At 35.1% G+C, this 25147-nt stretch overlaps 1 protein-coding gene across 3 annotated transcripts; it reads left to right on the top strand.

The window, feature by feature from the left end:
* Positions 1-25147, top strand: LOC306857159 (uncharacterized protein). Of its 3 annotated transcripts, XM_079396901.1 has the most exons (11): positions 1-87; positions 379-669; positions 5383-5433; positions 5577-5624; positions 15453-15539; positions 16067-16085; positions 16269-16308; positions 17632-17701; positions 21215-21310; positions 21663-21712; positions 21816-25147. In XM_079396901.1, exons 1-11 carry the CDS (start codon positions 33-35, stop codon positions 21903-21905), a joined length of 897 nt encoding a protein of 298 aa, XP_079253027.1. In that variant the 5' UTR covers positions 1-32; the 3' UTR covers positions 21906-25147. The 3 variants fall into 3 exon arrangements, with proteins under 3 accessions (XP_079253027.1, XP_079253028.1, XP_079253026.1); XM_079396900.1 differs by lacking the exons at positions 1-87; positions 379-669; positions 5383-5433; positions 5577-5624; positions 16067-16085 and adding exons at positions 7728-7866; positions 8158-8454; positions 13954-14001; positions 14110-14160 and having other exon boundaries at positions 15453-15558; XM_079396902.1 differs by lacking the exons at positions 1-87; positions 379-669; positions 5383-5433; positions 5577-5624; positions 16067-16085 and adding exons at positions 7720-7866; positions 8158-8454; positions 13954-14001 and having other exon boundaries at positions 15453-15558.

Genomic DNA, 25147 nt, shown 5'->3' with positions numbered 1-25147 from the left:
AAAGTCTCGTCTCTTTTCTCTCACTCGCTGTAATGGAGTTGATCGTTTTCATTGCTTTTCTGCTCCTGATGGAGGTTCAGTCTTACGGTAAGTGATCTCTGTTGTTAAATGTCACTTAAATTCTGTAGTCTGTCACATTTGTAGTGAACAAGTTTTCATTGTCTATAATATTTCATCAATATTTTTCTCAGTTGACGTTTGAAGTTTTAATCGACCTACCTGAGATATTCTTTGTACTATTGAATGTTCCTGTATATTGTACTGTTTATTAGCAGCTGTCTTATTCACATTTTAGAACTTCAAATATGTGATTGGAATATTATTGTACTTGTAAAGATTGTCAATGAGATGTAATTGATCTTTTTTGTGTTGTTTCAGAATTTCCTCGTGTAAAAGTGTCTCCAGATGTCATAAGAGAGTCCAGCTCAGTGAAGATCAGCTGTGAGACGCCAGTAGGTCCTCCAGTGAATCAGTGTTATTTCTACACAAACAGAGAAGAGAAGAATATAAAAAACAGTTATAAATGTAAGCTGGATCTCACTGGTGCTGAAGTGTTCAGATGGGCAGCTGTAAAATCACCTGGATCACTCAACATTTACTGTTACTACACAATGCATGGGATTGAGAAACCATCACCTCATTCTTCTCCTGCCACAGTGACGGTTCGAGGTGAGAAATTACAGCCTGGTCTCATTGTTTATATTTAGTACATAACATTTACAGGAAAATTTACAGGAAATGTTTTTATTCATGCATTTATTACTGATTATCAGTGATTTATAATGCATTTATAAAGGAGTTATTAGTCATTTCTGAACACCTTTATAAATTCTTTAAAGGGAACATAAAGGGAACCTTAATGTAAATTTAACCAATTTTATTCTCTCACAAGTCTAATATTTGCTACACAATAAAAAAACAACAATGAGGCAAATGAAGGCGTATGAATTACACATCTTTAAATTGCATTTTCTGAATTTTGCTTGATTTTTTGATGTTTTCAAGATATGTGTCACACGTTGGTTTTATGCAGACAAATAATTTTTATTCATATGATCCATTAAATACATATATATTTGACAGTTAATTAAGAAAAAGCACAATTACAAATACTTTTTTGTTGGCCCTGACAATTATCCAACCCAGCATATGGTTAACAAAACAATTTCTTACTTTACATGAGTTTCTTTCTCGTCTTCCTGTCTGTGAAGTTATGTACCCTACCACTTCATCGACTCGACTTCGATGGCCATAAGCGACAGAGTGTTGAGACGTTCTTGGCACATTCTTGTTCTCAGTTCAGTTTTAACTCGAGGCATTTTGGAAAATGAGCGCTCTCCCTGTCAGTTCATAACCGGCAGTGTCAGGAAAAGCCTTAGCGCACTGTACCCAGGTGAAACAAAAGGATACTAAAATATATTTTATTTCAGTACACTTAGTACACTTCCATAATATACTTAAACTGCTCTATTTTCAAGAACTAATTTTGAACTTAGAAATTATTCTTTAGTCCTTCTTAAGATAATCTTAAGAACATCTAAGTGTATCCAACTGTGCTATTTTGAGACTCCATGAATATGAACTGAAATGTGCTTTTTAAAATAAATTATTTAAAATATAAGAATAATATGTAGTAAATTTATACAAAATGTATTTATAATGTATTGCCCATTAAATATACATTAAATAATTAATTTTAAATGTATTGTAACTATGTTGATATTCCCTTTATATGATATACTACGTTAATTGTGTCTTTAAATAGCACTTTTTTCACATGAAAATATAGCACTTTAAGTACTTTATGATAAAATGTATACATCGTAAATAAGCTTTCCATTGATGTATGGTTTATTAGGATAGGACAATATTTGGCTGAGATACAACTAATTGAAAATCTGGAATCTGAGGGTGCAAAAAAAATAAAAAATCTAAATATTGAGAAAATCCCCTTTAAAATTGTTCAAATGAAGTTCTTAGCAATGCATATTACTAATCAAAAATGAAGTTTTGATATATTTACAGTAGGAAATTTTAAATGTATTACAGATATATAAATGTATTACAGATGTATTTTGTCAAACCTAACACCACAAAACACTGTTGAATTCAAATTAATTGCTAATACTGCTAATACTTTTTCTGTTGTTCACCAACATGTAATTTGAGATCTCTCTCTCTTTCTCTCTCTCTCTCTCTCTCTCTATACATGTATATACACAGTTAGGTCCATATATATTTGGATAAAGGCACGATTTTTGTTATTTTAGCTGTTGACCTAAACATATTCAAGTTACATAATGAATTATTATGTATAATGTTATATAATGAATATGGGCTTAAAGTGCACACTCTGAGCTTTATTTGAGGGTATTCTCATCAAAATTGGAGGAAAGGTTAAGGAATTCCAGCTCTTTAATATGCACCTCCTCCCTTTTCTATGGGACCATAAGTAATTGGACAATTGACTCAAAAGCCATTTCATGGACAGATGTGGGGAATTCCTTCATTATTTATACATTAATTAAGCAGGTTAAAGGTCTGGAATTGTTCTAAGTTTTCCATTTGCATTTGAAAGCTGTTGCTGTGAACCCACATCATGCATTCAAAGGATCTCTCCAAACAGACAATTGTTAGGATTCAAAAACAAAACAAATCCATCAGCGAGATGGCAGGAACATTAGGAGTGGCCAAATCAACAGTTTGGCACATTCTGAGAAAAAAAAGTAACATAAAAAGGCCTGGACGTCCAAGGAGGACAGCAGTGGTGGATGATCGGAGGATCCTCTCCAAGGTAAAGAAAAACCCTTTCACAACATCCAGCCAAGAGAAGAACACTCTCCAGGAGGTAGTCATGTTACTGTCAAAGTCCAAAATCAAGAGAAGACTTCACGAGAGCAAATACAGAGGGTTCACCACAAGGTGCAAACAAGGCTAGATTAGACTTTGCCAAAAAACATCTAAAAAAGCAAGACCACTTCTGGAAAAGCATTCTTTGGACGGCTGAAATTAAGATCAACCTGTACCAGAATGACGGGAAGAAAAAAGTATGGAGAAGGCTCAGAACAGCTCATGATCCAAAGTATAAAACATCATCTGTGAAACATGGTGGAGCAGTGTTATGGCATGAGCATGCATGGCTTCCAGTGGCACTGGGTTACTGGTGTTTAGTGATGATGTGACAGAAGACAGAAGCAGCCGGATGAATTCTGAAGTGTATAGAGATATACTCGCTGCCCAGATTCAGTCAAAAGCAGCAAAGCTGACTGGGCGGCGCTTCTTGGTACAAATGGACAATGACCCAAAACATACAGGTCCTTCTCAAAAAATTTGCATATTGTGATAAAGTTCATTATTTTCTGTAATGTACTGATAAACATTAGACTTTCATATATTTTAGATTCATTACAACACAACTGAAGTAGTTCAAGCCTTTTATTGTTTTAATATTGATGATTTTGGCATACAGCTCAAAAAATCTCAAAAAATTAGCATATCATGAAAAGGTTCTCTAAACGAGCTATTAACCTAATCATCTGAATCAACTAATTAACTCTAAACACCTGCAAAAGATTCCTGAGGCTTTTAAAAACTCCCAGCCTGGTTCATTACTCAAAACCGCAATCATGGGTAAGACTGCCGACCTGACTGCTGTCCAGAAGGCCATCATTGACACCCTCAAGCAAGAGGGTAAGACACAGAAAGAAATTTCTGAACGAATAGGCTGTTCCCAGAGTGCTGTATCAAGGCACCTCAGTGGGAAGTCTGTGGGAAGGAAAAAGTGTGGCAGAAAACGCAGCACAACGAGAAGAGGTGACCGGACCCTGAGGAAGATTGTGGAGAAGGACCGATTCCAGACCTTGGGGGACCTGCGGAAGCAGTGGACTGAGTCTGGAGTAGAAACATCCAGAGCCACCGTGTACAGGCGTGTGCAGGAAATGGGCTACAGGTGCCGCATTCCCCAGGTCAAGCCACTTTTGAACCAGAAACAGCGGCAGAAGCGCCTGACCTGGGCTACAGAGAAGCAGCACTGGACTGTTGCTCAGTGGTCCAAAGTACTTTTTTCGGATGAAAGCAAATTTTGCATGTCATTCGGAAATCAAGGTGCCAGAGTCTGGAGGAAGACTGGGGAGAGGGAAATGCCAAAATGCCTGAAGTCCAGTGTCAAGTACCCACAGTCAGTGATGCTGGTGTTGGTCCACTGTGTTTTATCAAGGGCAGGGTCAATGCAGCTAGCTATCAGGAGATTTTGGAGCACTTCATGCTTCCATCTGCTGAAAAGCTTTATAGAGATGAAGATTTCATTTTTCAGCACGACCTGGCACCTGCTCACAGTGCCAAAACCACTGTTAAATGGTTTACTGACCATGGTATTACTGTGCTCAATTGGCCTGCCAACTCTCCTGACCTGAACCCCAAAGAGAATCTGTGGGATATTGTGAAGAGAAAGTTGAGAGACGCAAGACCCAACACTCTGGATGAGCTTAAGGCCGCTATCGAAGCATCCTGGGCCTCCATAACACCTCAGCAGTGCCACAGGCTGATTGCCTCCATGCCACGCCGCATTGAAGCAGTCATTTCTGCAAAAGGATTCCCGACCAAGTATTGAGTGCATAAATGAACATAATGGCCATTCTTTTATTGGTCGGATGAAATATGCTAATTTTTTGAGATAGGAATTTTGGGTTTTCATGAGCTGTATGCCAAAATCATCAATATTAAAACAATAAAAGGCTTGAACTACTTCAGTTGTGTTGTAATGAATCTAAAATATATGAAAGTCTAATGTTTATCAGTACATTACAGAAAATAATTAACTTTATCACAATATGCTAATTTTTTGAGAAGGACCTGTACAGCAAAAGCAAAAGCAAAAGTTTTTGAAGACAAAAAAGTGGAATATTTTGCAATGGCCAAGTCAATCTCTTGATCTCAACCTGACTGAGCATGCATTTCACTTGCTGAAGACAAAACTAAAACCAGAAAGACCCACAAACAAACATCTGTATTCAGCTGCAGTGAAGGCCTGGCAAAGCATCACAAAGGAGGAAACCCAGTCTCTGGTGATGTCACTGAGTTCCAGACTTAAGGCAGCTATTGCCTGCAAAAGATTATCAGCAAAAAATTTAAAATGAACATTTTATTTATGATTATATTTGTTTGTCCTATTACATTTGAGCCCCTGAAAATGGGGGTGTGTTTATAAAAATGGTTGTAATTCCTAAGCATTTTATGTTACATTTTTCTTTAACACCTTGATTTAAAGCTTAAAGTCTGCACTGACCTGTAACTTTAACAACAACAGCAACAACAAAAACCTTACTTAAAGTTGGCAAAATATGTAAATGGACTCCCTGTAATGCTGATAAATTATCTCTGCAGTTTCAACATCAACCGCCACTAAACAAACTACAACAACAGCCATGAAAACCTGTGAGTGATTTTGTTTGGAAATCAGTTATTCTTACTCCAATTTGAATTTCCTCAAAATACAATTATTCTTTTAGGTTCATGATTGTTTATTGAATATTTATAGACTGTGCATCATCACACATTTCACAATGTCTTTTCAACAGCAGTACCTGTAATGTCCACTTCTGAAACCATAACATACCGTACGACTGGTAAGTTGCTAATAACACATTTCTGGTCATTCTATTTTGCTTAAATTCAGAAAAACAATTCCCTTCTGAAAAGTGATTCCCCTTGCGATTTTTATTTTTATTATTAGACAAATTCCATTCCAAGACAAACCTGTCAACAAGTACAAACCTTGAAATACCCTATCTTTATGATCACATCACGATGTATATTCATTTAAAATGAATTTGATAATAAAAACACAATTAATAATCCAAGACAAAGTGGCCAAGCAAGCAAGGAAACCATGAGTAAGTTCATCCACTCTTCCTCAATGGTGAAAATAACTGTGTAAAATTAATTAGTTGGATTCAAAAGTCATATTCCAAAATATAGCAGGGATTCACTTTCAAAGTTTATTTGTACATGGTAAAGCGCTGTAGCATCCCCAACCACATTTATTCACTTAGATGTGACTGCATTCTTAACTCTGGCTTACATAAGCACACATACATTGTACATTATCTGTGAATGCTTCTTTAATGTTCCACAATACAAAAAAATAAAATAATAATATTAATAAAAAAATAAAATAAATGAGTTCTTTTGGAATCTATCCTCCACTTTTCAGTTATCTGCTTATCATGGTTATTGTTTTCCATGTTTGCATGTTTCCATGAAGTTTCAGCAGCAACAGCAGTACTACACAGAATTTTATTACCAAACTAAATGAACACTGCAACCTTGTTGAATACTATTTTACATCATAACAGTGACATCTACTGGTGAAGCATTGACAACAACCATAAAAACTTTGTATGTAAAAGTTTGTATTTAAAATAAAACATACTTGACAAGCACACAGAGACATTTTGCACATTTCACTCATTAAGCTGATTCAGAGTAAAAATCACATCACACACTGTTGATTTTTATTTGTTTTCCCAGCAGCCTCTGTTCTGCATGATTCAACCAGAGAGACAGAAACATGTAGGCTTAGTATATTTTTGCTTTGCTTATGAAATAATATTAAATCTGTGTCAAATGTTAAATAAGAAGTATCCTTTTCTTGACAGATGTAATCTAGAAACACTGATGTCTGTAATATTGTGCAGTAGTTCAGTTTTTACTCTAATATGATTTAATCTCTTTTCTGTTTCAGCTGTTCCTCTCACTGTTCACACTCACTCTGAAGGTTGTTCATTCACTCACAACAAAAAACTGCTTATTATGCATATTTCTACAAACTGAAACAAACCTTGAAATGCCCTAATACCTTTATGATCACATCACAATGTATATTAATTTAAAATGAATTTGATAATAAAAAACACATAATTAATCTGATTTAGTGCAGTTAAATTAACTTTTTGTAATATACACATGGATTAAATCATTATTTTTTTCTTCTGACAGACTCATGGCTTTCAGTAGTGCTGGTTTTCAGTGGTATTGGTCTATTTCTGTGTGGATTCATAGGATTCATGTGTCTGTGCCGCTTTACCAGTAAGTACAATGTCCAGGTTTAGTTGTTCATAAACTGAACTCCAGGATATAGAAACATGATAATAAAGTCTGTATCTCTGCAGGTTCCGCTGATGTTCTCACAGAACTGAACTACACCTCCTGCCAGCTGGAAACAACATCTCTTTTAACTTCCTCTGTGTGCTCCTCAAAACATGGATGACCTGTTTACTTTCTTCACTTGTTGCACATTAAATTTAATTTCTATAGTGTTTACACTTTTTAATCAGCTCTTTTAATATACAGATGAACACAGGTTCTAACAATATACATTTCACTGCCGTTGTCAGTTTTGTTTGCATTATTTTCTTTGTCAGATAGTAGTCTGATCAATGAACAAATTAATTGTTTGTGTGCTTTTATGCATCAAGGAGTAAACTTACTTAATAAAGGTAACCCCTAAGTGAATAATTTCCACATTATTATTATTATTCTTGATATCTAAGTCTATTAATTGTTATTTTTGGCATATTTGAACTTTCGCATAGTAGTTTACAAAACTACCCTCTGTCTTTAATATGAGTTTGACCACAACATCTGCCCCAGATCTGTCTTCTGTTAACATTTGAGTTGAACAGTACATGTGTTCACATGATCTACGCTCACAGAACTGATGGCACAATGGATTAAAATGGTTTCCTGTTGTCTGATGTGTTACTTCCTAATTCTATTGTAAAAGTCTCGTCTCTTTTCTCACACTCGCTGTAATGGAGTTGATCGTTTTCATTGCTTTTCTGCTCCTGATGGAGGTTCAGTCTTACGGTAAGTGATCTCTGTTGTTAAATGTCACTTAAATTCTGAAGTCTGTCACATTTGTAGTGAACAAGTTTTCATTGTCTATAATATTTCAGCAATATTTTTCTCAGTTGACGTTTGAAGTTTTAATCGACCTACCTGAGATATTCTTTGTACTATATAATGTTCCTGTATATTGTACTGTTTATTAGCAGCTGTCTTATTCACATTTTAGAACTTCAAATATGTGATTGGAATATTATTGTACTTGTAAAGATTGTCAATGAGATGTAATTGATCTGTTTTGTGTTGTTTCAGAATCTCCTCATGTAAAAGTGTCTCCAGATGTCATAAAAGAGTCCAGCTCAGTGAAGATCAGCTGTGAGATGCCAGCAGGTCTTCCTGTGAATCAGTGTTATTTCTACACAAACGGAGAAGAGAAGAATATAAAAACCAGTTATAAATGTGAGCTGCATCTCACTTGTGCTGAAGTGTTCAGATGGGCAGCTGTAAAATCACCTGGATTAATCAACATTTACTGTTACTACACAATACATGAGCGAGGCATTGAGAAACCATCACCTCATTCTTCTCCTGCCACAGTGACGGTTCAAGGTGAGAAATTCCAGCCTGGTCTCATTGTTTATATTTAGTACATAACATTTACAGGTAAAAACAAACAAACAAAAAAAAAACATACTTTTTTTTGTACATTTGGATAAATGCTCAAATGTACAGTATGTATTGACACCATCTAAAATATGAAAATGAAATATTTACAGCTAAAGTAACAAAATATTTGCAAACCTTTTATATCATAAAAATATTTGTATTGTTGCATTTTAACCATTTTATAGATTTTAACCATTTTAGATCCCTTAACCCTACCTTAAAACCTAACCATAACCATTTCATATACAGAATATAAAAAGAACAGATATCTAAATGTCATGGACAGAAATGTAGGCCTACAATGACAGTTTCGGTTAATGGTAAGCGAACTTGGCTTGCTGTCCTCGACGGATGCTCGAACCCGAGGCTCGGCTTAATGTTCAACCCCCAAAAAGTATTTACAAAGGACTGCAAGCTGGGCAATCAACAGTGAGTAGTTTGGCGATACAAGTAGAGAAAACCTGGATTCAGTCTCTCTCCCCCGGGGATGGATTATGACTTCCAAAACCCCTGGGGCCAGTTACCTCCAAGGGCCCCACCATTTTTTTCACCATTCCTGTTCTTTCCCTTTGCTCATTCACAGTAATAGAAAGTGAAATTCAAGATGATCATGAATATTCAAACCATCGTCTCACTCTGAGCCAAATGCACTCATTTCTTCTGATATATATTTTTTGATAACACTTTACATTAAGGTTCCCTTTATAAAGGGTATAAAGGTGTTCATAAATGACTAATAACTCAAGTACAAATGCATTATCAATCATTAATAAGCAGTTCTAAATTAAATTCATTAATAAAAAGATTTTTGCAATACCTGCCAAATAGTGAGCCATTTGAACTCATTTGTTATAAATGCTTAATAAATATATTTATTCACATTTGTTACTCAAAAACAGATTCCTGATTTATTTCATGATGCAGCAAAAATAGACTATTATAGCGAGCCACTTTTCTTATGATTTTTCTTACCAAAACTACTCTGTATTTTACCCATGATTCTCTGCAAAGGTTCACGATGCCTGTCCACATCAGTGATTAGAAACATATATTTTTTTTAATCAAGATGAAATTCTCAAACTCTGTTTGAATGAAAAATTTAAATGAAAGTTTTATGAAAATTATTAGTTTCCTGTGAACCTTAATGTAAAGAACCATTTATTAATGAGTTGTAAACATTAATAACCTGTGAAAATGAACCTTAATGTAAAGTTTACACCTGTGAACCATTTATTAATGAGCTATAAACTTTATATTTAAAATGGCTCACTATTTGGCAGGTATTAAAATCACCTTTTTATTCATGCATTTATTACTGATTATCAGTCATTTATAATGCATTTATAAAGGAGTTATTAGTCATTTATGAACACCTTTATAAACTCTTTAAAGGGAACATAAAGGGAACCTTAATGTAAATTTAACCCATTTTTTTCTAATATTTGCTACACAATAAAAAAACAACAATGAGGCAAATTAAGGCGTTTGAATTACACGTCTTTAAATTGCATTTTCTGAATTTTGCTTGATTATTTGATGTTTTCAAGGTATGTGTCACACGTTGGTTTTATGGAGACAAATAATTTTTATTCATGTGATCCGTTAAATACATGTATATTTGACAGTTAATTAAGAAAAGCACAATTACAAATACTTTTTTGTTGGCCCTGACAATTATCCAATCCAGCATATGGTTAACAAAACAATTTCTTACTTTACATGAGTTTCTTTCTCATCTTCCTGTCTGTGAAGTTATGTACCCTACCACTTCATCGACTCGATGGTTATAAGCGACAGTGTTGAGACGTTCTTGGCACATTCTTGTTCTCAGTTCAGTTTTAACTCGAGGCATTTTGGAAAATGAGCGTTCTCCCTGTCAGTTCATAACCGGCAGTGTCAGGAAAAATCTTAACGCACTGTACCCAGGTGAAAAAAGTATACTAAAATATATTAGAAACATATATATTTTTAATCAAGATTAAATTCTCAAACTCTGTTTGAATGAAAAATTTAAATGAAAGTTTTATGAAAATGTAATTCCTTTATTAGTTTCATGTGAACCTTAATGTAAAGAACCATTTATTAATGAGTTGTAAACATTAATAACCTGTGAAAATGAACCTTAATGTAAAGTTTACACCTGTGAACCATTTATTAATGAGCTATAAACTTTATATTTAAAATGGCTCACTATTTGGCAGGTATTACATTAAAATCACCTTTTTATTCATGCATTTATTACTGATTATCAGTCATTTATAATGCATTTATAAAGGAGTTATTAGTCATTTATGAACACCTTTATAAACTCTTTAAAGGGAACATAAAGGGAACCTTAATGTAAATTTAACCAATTTTTTTCTCTCACAAGTCTAATATTTGCTACACAATAAAAAAACAACAATGAGGCAAATTAAAGCATATGAATTACACATCTTTAAATTGCATTTTCTGAATTTTGCTTGATTATTTGATGTTTTCAAGGTATGTGTCACACATTGGATTATGGAGACAAATAATTTTTATTCATGTGATCCATTAAATACATGTATATTTGACAGTTAATTAAGAAAAAGCACAATTACAAATACTTTTTTGTTGGCCCTGACAATTATCCAACCTAGCATATGGTTAACAAAACAATTTCTTACTTTACATGAGTTTCTTTCTCATCTTCCTGTCTGTGAAGTTATGTACCCTACCACTTCATCGACTCGATGGCTATAAGCAATAAGAGTGTTGAGACGTTCTTGGCACATTCTTGTTCTCAGTTCAGTTTTAACTCGAGGCATTTTGGAAAATGAGCGCTCTCCCTGTCAGTTCATAACCGGCAGTGTCAGGAAAAGTCTTAACGCACTGTACCCAGGTGAAAAAATATACTAAAATATATTTTATTTCAGTACACTTAGTACACTTCCATAATATACTTAAACTGCTCTAACTAATTTTGAACTTAGAAATTATTCTTCAGTCCTTCTTAAGATAATCTTAAGAACATCTAAGTGTATTCAACTGTGCTATTTTGAGACTCCATGAATATGAACTGAAATGTGCTTTTTAAAATAAATTATTTAAAATATAAGAATAATATGTAGTAAATATATACAGAATGTATTTATAATGTATTGCCCATTAAATATACATTAAATAATTAATTTTAAATGTATTGTAACTATGCTGATATTCCCTTTATATGATATACTACGTGTTAATGGTGTCTTTAAATAGCACTTTTTTCCACATTAAAATATATCAAATATAGCACTTTAAGTACTTTATGATAAAATGTATACATCGTAAATAAGCTTTCCATATGGTTTGTTAGGAAAGGACAATATTTGGCTGAGATACAACTATTTGAAAATCTGGAATCTGAGGGTGCAAAAAAAAAAATCTAAATATTGAGAAAATCCCCTTTAAATTTGTCCAAATGAAGTTCTTAGCAATGCATATTACTAATCAAAAATGAATTTTTGATATATTTACGGTAGGAAATTTTAAATGTATTACAGATATATAAATGTATTTCAGATGTATTTTGCCAAACCTAACACCACAAAACACTGTTGAATTCAAATTAACTGCTAATACTGCTAATACTTTTTCTGTTGCTCACCATCATGTAATTTGAGATCTCTCTCTCTCTCAATACATGTATATACACAGTTAGGTCCAAATATATTTGGACAAAGGCACGATTTTTGTTATTTTAGCTGTTGACCAAAACATATTCAAGTTACAGTTATATAATGATTATGGGCTTAAAGTGCACTCTCTGAGCTTTATTTGAGGGTATTCTCATCAAAATTGTAGGAAAGGTTAAGGAATTCCAGCTTTTTAATTTGCACCTCTTCCCTTTTCTAAGGGACCATAAGTAATTGGACAATTGACTCAAAAGCCATTTCATGGACAGATGTGGGCAATTCCTTCATTATTTATACATTAATTAAGCAGGTTAAAGGTCTGGAGTTGATTCTAAGTTTTCCGTTTGCATTTGAAAGCTGTTGCTGTGAACCCACATCATGCATTCAAAGGATCTCTCCAAACAAATCTCCAAACAGACAATTGTTAGGGTTCAAAAACAAAACAAATCCATCAGAGAGATGGCAGGAACATTAGGAGTGGCCAAATCAACAGTTTGGCACATTCTGAGAAAAAAAGTAACAAAAAGGCCAGGACGTCCAAGGAGGACAGCAGTGGTGGATGATCGGAGGATCCTCTCCAAGGTAAAGAAAAACCCTTTCACAACATCCAGCCAAGAGAAGAACACTCTCCAGGAGGTAGTCGTGTTACTGTCAAAGTCCAAAATCAAGAGAAGACTTCACGAGAGCAAATACAGAGGGTTCACCACAAGGTGCAAACAAGGCCAGATTAGACTTTGCCAAAAAACATCTAAAAAAGCAAGACCACTTCTGGAAAAGCATTCTTTGGATGGCTGAAATTAAGATCAACCTGTACCAGAATGACGGGAAGAAAAAAGTATGGAGAAGGCTCAGAACAGCTCATGATCCAAAGTATAAAACATCATCTGTGAAACATGGTGGAGCAGTGTTATGGCATGAGCATGCATGGCTTCCAGTGGCACTGGGTTACTGGTGTTTAGTGATGATGTGACAGAAGACAGAAGCAGCCGGATGAATTCTGAAGTGTATAGAGATATACTCGCTGCCCAGATTCAGTCAAAAGCAGCAAAGCTGACTGGGCGGCGCTTCTTGATACAAATGGACAATGACCCAAAATATACAGCAAAAGCAAAAGTTTTTGAAGGCAAAAAAGTGGAATATTTTGCAATGGCCAAGTCAATCTCTTGATCTCAACCTGACTGAGCATGCATTTCACTTGCTGAAGACAAAACTAAAACCAGAAAGACCCACAAACAAACATCTGTATTCAGCTGCAGTGAAGGCCTGGCAAAGCATCACAAAGGAGGAAACCCAGTCTCTGGTGATGTCACTGAGTTCCAGACTTAAGGCAGCTATTGCCTGCAAAAGATTATCAGCAAAAAAAAAAAAAGAACATTTAATTTATGATTATATTTGTTTGTCCTATTACATTTGAGCCCCTGAAAATGGGGGTCTGTTTATAAAAATGGTTGTAATTCCTAAGCATTTTATGTTACATTTTTCTTTAACACCTTGATTTAAAGCTTAAAGTCTGCACTGACCTGTAACTTTAACAACAACAACAAAAACCTTACTTAAAGTTGGCAAAATATGTAAATGGACTCCCTGTAATGCTGATAAATTATCTCTGCAGTTTCAACATCAACCGCCACTAAACAAACTACAACAACAGCCATGAAAACCTTTTTGTTTGGAAATCAGTTATTCTTACTCCAATTTGAATTTCCTCAAAATACAATTATTCTTTTAGGTTCATGATTGTTTATTGAATATTTATAGACTGTGCATCATCACACATTTCACAATGTCTTTTCAACAGCAGTACCTGTAATGTCCACTTCTGAAACCATAACATACCGTATGACTGGTAAGTGGCTAATAACACATTTCTATTATTCTATTTTGCTTAAATTCAGAAAAAAACTATTCCCTTCTGAAAAGTGATTCCCCTTGCGATTTTAATTTTTATTATTAGACCTCCATTCCAAGACAAACCTGTCAACAAGTATTACAGAGGAAATCACGAGTAAGTTCATCCACTCTTCCTCAATGATAAAAATCACTGTGTGAAATTAATGTTGGATTCGTCCATTGGATTCATGGATGTTGGAGACTCATGATTATGGTGTTTTCAACATGGTTAATATTTGTTTATGAATTATGTATATTTTTTATTAATATTTTGTTTTAATACTATAACTATATGCAGGTTTTTTTTCTGCAGCTTCCATTACAAACTCCACTTTGCCTGGTAACAGTAGAATATCAGAACATAGTCAGTACTTAAGGCTGGAATACACTACACAACGTTCAAAATCTGAACAGATTTTTAAACACCAGACATCATACACTTGCCGACTTTGTAAATAGTTACAGAGGAAAACATACACTAAATGACTGAGGATCACACACTACCAGACTTTTGAGTCGAGTGCTGCAAAAATATATCTGAACAAAATGTTAAATCACACTGGAACATTCTGTGTTTCACTCAATATATTTGCTTATTTAAATTTTTTGGGGAAGTTACATTGATTTAATAAAATGTTAGTACTTTTTATGGCTTGCAGACATAAAATGTTTGTTGTTTCCATGTTCAATATAACTTAAGATGCTCTCACTGCAGTTTCCACACACACACACACACACACACACACACTGATTCTCTAGTCTGATTCAAAGGAGATATGAATATGAATCCTGACTGACAGAGGAGGAGTTGGGGATGGAGGTGGGTATTTAGCTATTAAGGAACGCGAAGCTAGTGAGAATACTGATGGACCTTATATATGAGTGCTGTGATAGGTGTTGCATCCCTATAGGTAGATGTGGATAATAATAATAATAATAATTCATTACATTTATATAGCGCTTTTCTGCTTTTCTAAGCACTCAAAGCGCTCTACATTGTGAGGGGTGGTGTCTATATATGAGAGTCAGCTGATGCAAGCTTGACTAACGTGACCTGCCAGAACTAACGCTGACGCTAGATGATTTCATGTGAGGTTTTTTTTTTCTTCTGTTGCAGCTGTAGTGTTCATACGTCAATGGCTCATCCAGAGCCACACAGAGGTTTTAATATTATTTCGGAGTACTTTGCTTCCATATTTTAATTAATTTGATGATTTCATTCCATTTCAAATCTCTGTAAAACGTTTACTTCTTTCCATGCACAGAACAAATGTAAAACAAGTATACATTTCTGAGTTATTTTGTGTATCACTTCTATTGTCAGGTGGACTGATGTGTCTAAAGCACATATTAAACATCATAATACACATAAATATGGACTAAAGTGTTGGTTTTGTTTTTACACAGACACATGGTTTACAGTGCTGGTTTCCGCTGGTGTTGCTGTAATTTTGTCTGGACTCACAGGATTCATCTGTCTGTGCCGGTCTGCAAGTAAGTCAAGTTTACAAACGTACATTCTTTGGGCCTCATTCATCAATCTTTCATAAACACATAAGTACATTCAGAGTAACTGGTGTGTAAAAAAAATTCCTCTGGATTCACAAATGTGTATATCTAAATGAATTCGAATCACTTGTAAATAGTGTGTGCATGCACACTCATTCACATCATAATCCCCGCCCATGAATTACAACTATTTGAATTGTGTACAGAATGTTATGTGATCTTTTTATCCTCAAGCTTCTTCACTGCAGACAACAAGCCAAACAAGTTTAACCTTTAATAGCTTAAAGATTACTTGGCTATACGGGCAAACAAACTTGTGAAAAATCATTATAGTACATACTGTATGGTGTTATCAAAATGTCACCAAACACTTTTATGAATACGAAAATAAGTCATGAATGAGGCTCATTGTACATTCTGTTGGATATATACTGAGCTTAATACTGTTCAATATAGAATTAATAATGCAAGCTAGAATTAAACATATAATGATGTAAGTCATTGTTTTCTAGGTAAAAAAAGAAGAAAACAGTAAGTTTTTTTTTTCATGCGTTTACTTCAGTAGTCTGTGATATATATTGTTGTAAATATTTATTTTTCATAAAAACTACTTTTGTAGTCCAGGAGCTAAATGTGTGAATGTTTAGCTTCTTTGGCTTATACATGTATGAAAAGATGCTATAAAGAGCAATATTTGATTCTTTGCAAAATTAGACTAATAAAAACGGAAGTGCCCAGTCAAGGAATTGGTATGGTGAGTATCTGTGCATTTACAACTTTATATATATTAATATAATATTTACAACTTTATATATATATATATTAGTGCTGTCAATCGATTAAAAAAATTAACTAATTAATCGCACATTTTTCTGAAATAAATTGTGATTAATCCCACCTAACATTAAAGTTTTAAAATATACTTTTATATTGCAATAATTTCACATTCAATCTTCAAATTAATGTGCAAACATAAAGACAGTATATTTTTAATATTTGTTTAATGGCATCTTTATTTTTATGACTGAAGGCCAGTATCACTGATACCAATTAATATTTCCCTATTAAAATGTTTCACCCTAACATATGACCATTTACTATAGCCATTTAACTTTACATTATAATTAAGAGCTATCAATTTTAACATTTATTAGACTTTAAAAATAATTTCTAATTTAAGTGAACTTAAAACAATCTTCACATAAACCCATTATAATGAATGTCATATTTATCTACCTGTGCCCCTCAGCAGAAACGTACAGAAATTGACTAAAGTTATCAAACACTAAATTCTAAACTAAATACAAACGAATCCTTAAAACTCTAAAAGTTATTGATTTCCTAATTTTTTCATTTGTTCTTGATGAACAGACATCATAGCCGCTGGTTATTAGGTTGTTTTGGCTGCTGTTTCTTAAAGAGCTGCTGCTACCGAATAAGACGCGGATCTGACACGCATAGTATTTTCTCAACTCTAACCCATTTCAGTCTCTTCTAATGAGCTGACGAGTTGAATCGAGTGTGTTAGATGAGGGAGACAGTCATGGGCTGCTCCAGGACAGTTTTGAAAACCATTTCAGAGACATGCTCTTAATGTAACTCATATTGCATGCATGTACAGTTTTATGGCAGCTTTAATCGCCTTTTTGGTAACTTTATGACTTAACTGATCATGACATTGCATGCTCGTAGTTTCTTTCGCGATTTAATATGAAATGATACAGTCTGTGCACGCGCCTGCACCTTTGTGCATGTATTGAAGAGCACGCGCACGCTCGTTTGACTCGCGCCTGACACTGAAATGAAGTTGAAGCGCGTGTCTGAAACGTCTCCTATTTGATGTGCTTGTAAAGACGTTCTGCGACTGAATAAATGCACGTCTTGTCAAGAAAAAAGAGAAAGAATGAGCAGTTATGAGTGGGATGGCCAACCCTAGGCCCCGCTCCTGCGTTAACTGTAAAGTGAAAAAATGAATCGCCTGCGTTAATGCACTAATTTTGACAGCACTAATATATATATATATACCATAATAAGTAAGAATGGGACTTATTTGTTGATTATTGATTATGTTGTTTAGAGTTGTTCTGGATCTGTAGAGATATATTCTCTGATCACTTCTGTACCAGAAACATCTCCGCACATATCTGGTAAGAGAACATCATTCTCAAGAAATGATCTCAGATAAATTAAAAGCATAGTTGCTAACAGATGTCACCATGTGAGCCTAAACAGTGTGCGTGTCTGCGGGCTGCGGTGTCTGGTACCATTTCCTCTTTCAGGTCATCAACAGATCAGCATTATTAACCACATCTTCTTTTAAAAGAAGAGTTCAGGCCATAAGGAAAACACCTCACCATAAAATCGTACAACTTATAACACTAATAATACATTTTATTTGTAATGCGCCTTTCTCAAACTCAAAGCGCTACAACATGTACAAAACAAAATAACAAATCAAACCAAAAATACATAATATCAAAAATAGAACCACAGTAATAAATCATAAATTAAAAACGTTACTAAAAAGATGCATCTTAAGAAGTTTCTTAAAACAACTCAAGGCAGTAGCATCCCTAATAAACGCAGATAATGCGTTCCATAACTAAAGAGAGAGAGACAACCAGCAGAGTAGAGAGAGCGAGTGGAAAGAGTAACCAAGTCACAAATGTAATCTGGAGCCAACTCATACACTGCTTTATAGACTGGTTCCCAACCTGGGGGTCGCTAAAGATTTACAAGGGGTCGCCAAGCTCACCCAAGTAGGGCTCACCACAAGATGAAATTCCCGACAGTTAGTGCCTACCGTTTAATATTCTGTATTATGATTAAAACCATTTGTTTTCCAGGATTATAAAAACTCACCTAAATACTGTCAATCATAAAGCAAAGGTAGAAACAATCTCATACAGTCGCAGCATGCAGCTTAGGTTTCGTTTTGTTTGAAAATATGGTGGAAAGCAGTGAAAGCTTTTACAGAGGGAAATTATATGAATTAAAATATGAATGAATTAGGGGTGTGTAATATTACGATTTTTGATTGTGGACGATAAAATCTCTCCACAATCTGCTTTTGAAGAAATATCATAGTATCGTGCCACAGAAAATATTCTATCAAATACAGTTCTGGCGCCGCCGTCTCTATATTCTGTACAACATGACATACAGCGGTAGAGTTACTCTGACAGGACACTGCACTTATTCGCAATAGCAAAAGTACATTATTTGCATACAAGCCTTGCCGGTTAAATGTTTCATTCGCTAAAACCCTTTCAAACAGCGCCTGATTACTGAGCTAAGTTATCTTTTGCGCTGATACTGTCAAAACACACAAGGTTTACATATAGACTCGGTTATGTCGAAAATGAAAGTAAACTGTTGAGAGAAAAATGGATAGGTGTCTGTAGATGCGTGCAGGTCTTAAAGGGTCAGTACTAAACATGCTGCCGAATGTCATTAAAGAGATCGTTAACCCTACAATTTAATTCTGTCATTATTTACTCACTCACATGTTGTCTCAAACCAGTATTAATTTATTTTGTGTGCTGAACACAAAAGAAGATATTTTGAAGAATAAGGGTAACCAAACAGTTGCTGGTCCACATTGAATTTGATAGTAGGAAAAAATCATATGGAAGTCACTGTGGACCAGCAACTTTTGAGTAAATAATGGTATAAAAATAAAACATCATGACAGAATTGACAGACAGATGACAGAATTTTTATTTTTATTTTGGGGAACTATTCCTTTAACGTTAATAAAACAACAAAATGCAAAGAGAAAAATCACTCACTACTCTTGACTGAAAAACTTGAATACAGTTGCTTTAGGAATCAGTCTTTATAGTTTATTTTTATATTTGTTCATTCAATTTCTTGAATGCTCCTGCTAAATACACCTATTGTACCTGAAAATAAAGCACTGTTTGTTTTATTTATATATTATATGTATTTGTAATATGTATCTTTAATCTTCTTTATTAGGTGAAAAAATATAATGTATATAAATGTATGTATATAAAATAGGGGTCCCCTGAAAAAAAGGTTGGGAAAAAAATCTGAATTTTAAAATCAATACATGATTTAACCGAGAGCCAATGAAGTTGCTGGAGCACTGGGGTAATGTGACGTGAGGATGTGTAAGTCAAAACACGCACAGCATATAAATACTAAATAAAACAGGACCCAGAACTGACCCCTGATGAACACCCTGACACAAAGGCACAGTCTGAGATCTATTAGTACCCAGGTAAACAAACCAAGAGCAATCTGAAAGGTAAGATTTAAACCAGTTCAACACAGACCAATCCACCTATAGTATGTAGTCTGTAATATGCTGTGACATTTCAAATCGAATGCAGCACTAAGATCTTACAGAACCAAAATGCCACAAGTCCTAGAATCAGCTATAACAAGAAGGTTGTTCAAGACCCTAACTAAATCAGTATCCGTACTGTGTCCAGACCTAAACCCATATTGAAAAGTCTCTAGTAGGCTATTCGTATAAAGATGAGTTTGGAGTTGGCTAACAACCACATGCTCAAGGACTTTTGTCTGGAATGGTAAATTGGAAACTGGCCGATAATTGGACATCCCAGAAATATCACTCCCAGGCTTTTTAATAACTGGTGTAACTGCTGCCATTTTTAAAGCAAGAGACGCAGTCCCTACACTGCGTGAGGCTTTGACAATAGTAGTGATGTGGGGTACAATAACAGACAAACAGTTTTTCAACACAGTAGTAGGGAAAGGATCAAGTATACAAGTAGTTGACAAAAGTTTAGAAATGAAATCAGAATCAACAGCACTGAAACTTGAGAAAACAAAATCAGGTAAATTTGGAGGATGCAACTCAACAAATTCAGAGGCATGATCACAGGCAATATAATTATAGATATTCTCAATTTTAGATGTAAAATAATTGAGAAACTTGTTACACTGCTCAGTAGTGGAACAGTTAATGTTACTAGGAGGTTTAATAAGATTGTTTGACTGTTCTAAACACAACTTTATTGTGGATTAGAGATGTCACTACTAATAATTGTAGAATAATAAGCCATTTTTGCAGCTTTGAGAGCATTGTGATACTCAATCTAATTCTGTTCAAACATTGATCTATGAAATGTTAGGCAAGATTTTTTGTATTTCTGCTCTAACTGCCTGCCTATAGCTTTCATAACTAATTTGGCATAACTCACATGTATACCATGGAGATGTCCATATTGGTCAATAGAAGCCACAACCGGTAAGTCACCAATAGTATGACTAAGATGGTCAAGATCAATAGCACTAATTTTCCTAAAACGGATAACACGTTCTTTCACAGTCTGCAAAGAAGAAGGAATCAAATTGAACGTGAGGAGCTTGTGGTCACTTATACATACATCAGACTTACATTAAGACTTAAATTCTATATTCCAAGTATGATTATACGGAGATCTTCCCATTTGTCGTAAAGCTCTCAATTTATTTTGCAAATGCTCTCATTCAGTCATAGTGTTTGGTATCAAGACATGCATTTATGTGTTTGGTGTCACTGTAATCAAATCTAATGTGATGCATTCAATTTGAAGCTTTTTCGGTGAAGCCATTTGTCCTCTTGTTTTGTATAGTTTTGACTATTGACTCTGTTTGACCCTCTTCATCATGTTGTTCTTTCAAAGGCCTCGAACACCCAGAGTCACATCAGGACAGCACAGCAGATCCCACAGACCCTCACTCTTTCATTATGTCTGTAAATTCAATTTACCAGCCATCAGGTAATGCAATGTTTCTCTCATTAAAGTGGTCATATTATGAAGAATCAAATTTTGTTCTGTTCACATAAGAGCTGTTAATATAGACCTACTATGAAAACAAACTGTGGTTTCACAACTCAAGACTTCCTCTTTATTACAAAAACTACATTTTTGGTGCCTCCATTTAGAAGGTCAGATACTTAGCCTCCCAATCATGCTGAGCTAATATGGAGGAAGTTGGACAAATACTAAATTCATTACAACACAGATGCACAGAATTATTCTGAGAGATGATTCTGCTGTGTCAAAGCTTAACATGCATTAAAATTTTATGACAAAGAGCTTGTTCATCAAGGTCAACATTGCATTACAGATGTTTTGGTCAATAAACAACAGAAAAGGGGAAATGCAGAGGAAAATGAGGTATGTTTGAATACTGTCACACACCAGACATACATAACTGTCCATCGTGAACAGAATACAAACACATTTACTTGTGCCTTAATAATATTTCTTCTCCCTTAAGAATGTTTATCACCTGTACTGCACGATCCCAGAAAAACCAGTTCACTCAAACACAGAAGATCACATGTACAGTTTGTTGAAGATGGACTGATGAATCTCATATCTGTGTTCCTTATGTACAGCGACTATAAATAAAGTGTCTTTACTTGCAGACAAAAATAGTAGTGTTTTTTTATTTTTTTTTTATTCTGTGTTTGGTGTGGAATATACTGTGTCCTCAGTGAATATTCAGCATCTTCTCTGGCAAACCCACTAGTACAATACCACTAGTGGAGCTTGGGAATCAATAAGAGCTGAACTAAAACTGTAATGATAAATGAACTTTTCTGATGAAATTGTATCTGTATTTAAAAGATGCTTAAATCAGTTTTTCAAGAACCATCATGTGACATTAGCTTCTCCTCTCACAAAATCAACCCACTTACATCAGAGATGGAAGATGATTTACATCCTGTTTTTAGTGAGTCATTAATTCCGGTGTATTTAGCTTTAAAAATTGCCTTTTTATGTTATAATTGTTTCCAAGAAGCATCATCCTTCCTACTTGACGCTATATGCAATAAAGACTGAACGGCAGGTCAAAACATCCAATGGGGCTTGACATTATAATAGCAAACTACAACTCTTGGTTCAATGAGGTGTCTCACTAAAGTTTTGTAATCTTATGCACTTATGCACATTTGGGCATAAGAACCTCTAAGCAGAAGACACAAGCACTCACTGATATCACTGATGCTGCTGCTGAGTTTCTGCACATTTATATTTACGCATTTAGCTGATGCTTTTATCCAAAGCGACTTACATTGCATTCAAGTTACAGTTTTTACATTTTATCAGCTCTTGCTTTCCCTGGGAATCGAACCCATGAACTTGGCGTTGCTAGCGGCATGCTCTTCTACAGGGGTGTCCAACCCTGTTCCTGGCGATCAACTGTCCTGCAAATTTTAGCTCCAAATCTAATCAAACACATCTGCCTTTAATTTTCACGCGATCATGAAGACCTTAATTAGTTGCTTCAGTTGTGTTTGATTAGAGTTGGAGCTAAACTTTGCAGGACAGTCGATCGCCAGGAACAGGGTTGGGCACCCCTGCTCTACTATATGAGCTATAGGAAAGCTCATTTACAGTATTTATTTATTTTAATGTGTATTTTGGTGTGTTAATAATTCTGAATGGGTCTGTAATTTGTATAGTATGTGTTTTAAGAATCATCCTCAAACTTAAAGTAGAATTTAAACATTCATCTTTTAAACTGTATTTTATTTTAAAATTTTCAGGCCTCTAAAACTGTTATATCAGATCATGATTATATCATAATCATAATCTGTTATATCATGATGGTTCATGCGCTATGATACACACATATGTAAGTGTTACATAGCATATGGCTGTAAATGTGAATCATGACACTTACATCTATACTTGAAAATGCAAAGTATGTGGTAAGGTTTCTGTGGTCTGATGCAATACTTTCTAATTCACCCATTGTGTAAGTTTCATTCTGTCTCTTTTCTCTCTGTAATGGAGTTGTTCATCTTCATAGTTTTTCTACTCTTTGTGGATGTTCTGTCTTACAGCGCTCTCTCCACCCTCAATACCACGACTGAGGTGCCCTTGAGCAAGGCACCGAACCCCCAACTGCTCCCTGGGCGCCGCAGCATAAATGGCTGCCCACTGCTCCGGGTGTGTGTTCACGGTGTGTGTGTGTTCACTGCTGTGTGTGTGCACGTTGGATGGGTTAAATGCAGAGCACGAATTCCGAGTATGGGTCACCATACTTGGCAGTATGTCACTTCACTTCACTTCACTTCACTTCACTTCACTTCACTTCACTTCACAGTAAGGGATCTCTGCTGTTTATTTTCTTTTTAAATAATGCCCATATTTATAGGTCACAAAGTGTAGTGGCAGTGTGATTTGACTGATTTGAAAGTGAATAGATATACAGTAATTAATATTAAGTAATTGCATATAAGCTATGTAATAGAATATTACGAGGCCATTGTTACATCTTTTGTTGTAGGGTCAGTCTTGGTCTATGGTAGTGCACTATTAAAATGATGATGGTCACAACACAATCCTTTCAGTGGAGGGGGTCCACAGTTGGACACAATTAGACCAGCAGTTCAGAAACCTGACTGCTTGTGGAAACCACAAACAGGTTTTTGAGTCTGTATGTTCTGGTCTGCATGCTCCCAGAAGGGAGAGGCTTTAACAATTCGTGGGAAAGTCTTTCTTGATGGAGACACACACACCTTCCTCACACACCAAGCGATATAAAAGTCTTCAAGGAGGTTGGTAACAGTGATACTGTGCAATCTTCACCAACCACAGCTCAGCTTTATTGTCAGTTGCTGAACAGTTTCTATAGCAGACAGCTGCAACACAGGCTTGTGAAAACAGGGGCCTGTGGCAACAATTTTGTTTCAAATTGATATGTCCAGTGAGTGGCGCTAAAAAACATTTTCAGTTTTCTCTGAAACAAATAACTGTGCAAACATTTTGTTATGCTGGTTTATGCACATATCACGGCAATGGCGGAAAGTTTATCGCTCTATCACATTTGAAAATAATGTACCACCTACACTAAACCAAACTCTAAACCTGACAGATAGTTTTAAAGAAAAACAAAGTGAGATAAAAATGTAGGCCTATGTATAGATCGTTTTTTGGGAGTTTTGCAAAAATGTTATCTTTAGAAAAATGTTTTTCTAAAGGACCTGGGTTGGACAGTGACAGCTGGTTAGTACACTCTCAATAACACATCTGTAGAAACCAGTGAGGATAGAGAGGGTATGCCTGCTCTTGTTAGCTGCTTTATAAAATACATGCGCTGTTGGGCTATCTTCAATAAAGAGGAGAAGTGACTATGTGCAGGCCCAGGAATTTGAAGGTTTGTGTTGTTTCGACTTGAGTGTATGCATCAACAGCTTTTTTAGATTGTTTTTAAAAACACAAAACGTGAATAATATAGTCTTATTGTTCTTGTAAACATTGTCAAGATGTAATGTAGTGATCTGTTTTGTGCTGTTTCAGAATCTCCTACTGTAAAAGTGTCTCCAGATGTCATAATAGAGTCCAGCTCAGTGAAGATCAGCTGTGAGATGCCAGCAGATGTTACAGTGAATCAGTGTTATTTCTACATAAACAGAGAAGAGAAGAATATAAAAGCCAGTTCATCATGTGCGCTGGATCTCACTGGTGCTGAAGTGCTCATATGGGCAGCTGTAAAATCACCTGAATCATTCAACATTTACTGTTACTACGCAATACATGAGGGAGGCTTCAATAAACCATCATCTCACTCTCCTCCTGCCACAGTGACGGTTCTAG

The sequence above is a fragment of the Barbus barbus genome (assembly GCF_936440315.1).
Source record: "Barbus barbus genome assembly, chromosome: 37".
In the NCBI taxonomy this organism is placed as follows: Eukaryota; Metazoa; Chordata; class Actinopteri; order Cypriniformes; family Cyprinidae; genus Barbus; species Barbus barbus.
This window is presented reverse-complemented; position numbering and strand designations above follow the sequence as displayed.

Coding starts and splice junctions, on each gene's coding strand:
- LOC306857159 (XM_079396900.1), top strand. CDS start 7,812: ATGGAGTTGATCGTTTTCATTGCTTTTCTGCTCCTGATGGAGGTTCAG. Junction 7,867..8,157: donor GATGGAGGTTCAGTCTTACG/GTAAGTGATCTC, acceptor GTGTTGTTTCAG/AATCTCCTCATGTAAAAGTG. Junction 8,455..13,953: donor TGCCACAGTGACGGTTCAAG/GTGAGAAATTCC, acceptor TCTTTTCAACAG/CAGTACCTGTAATGTCCACT.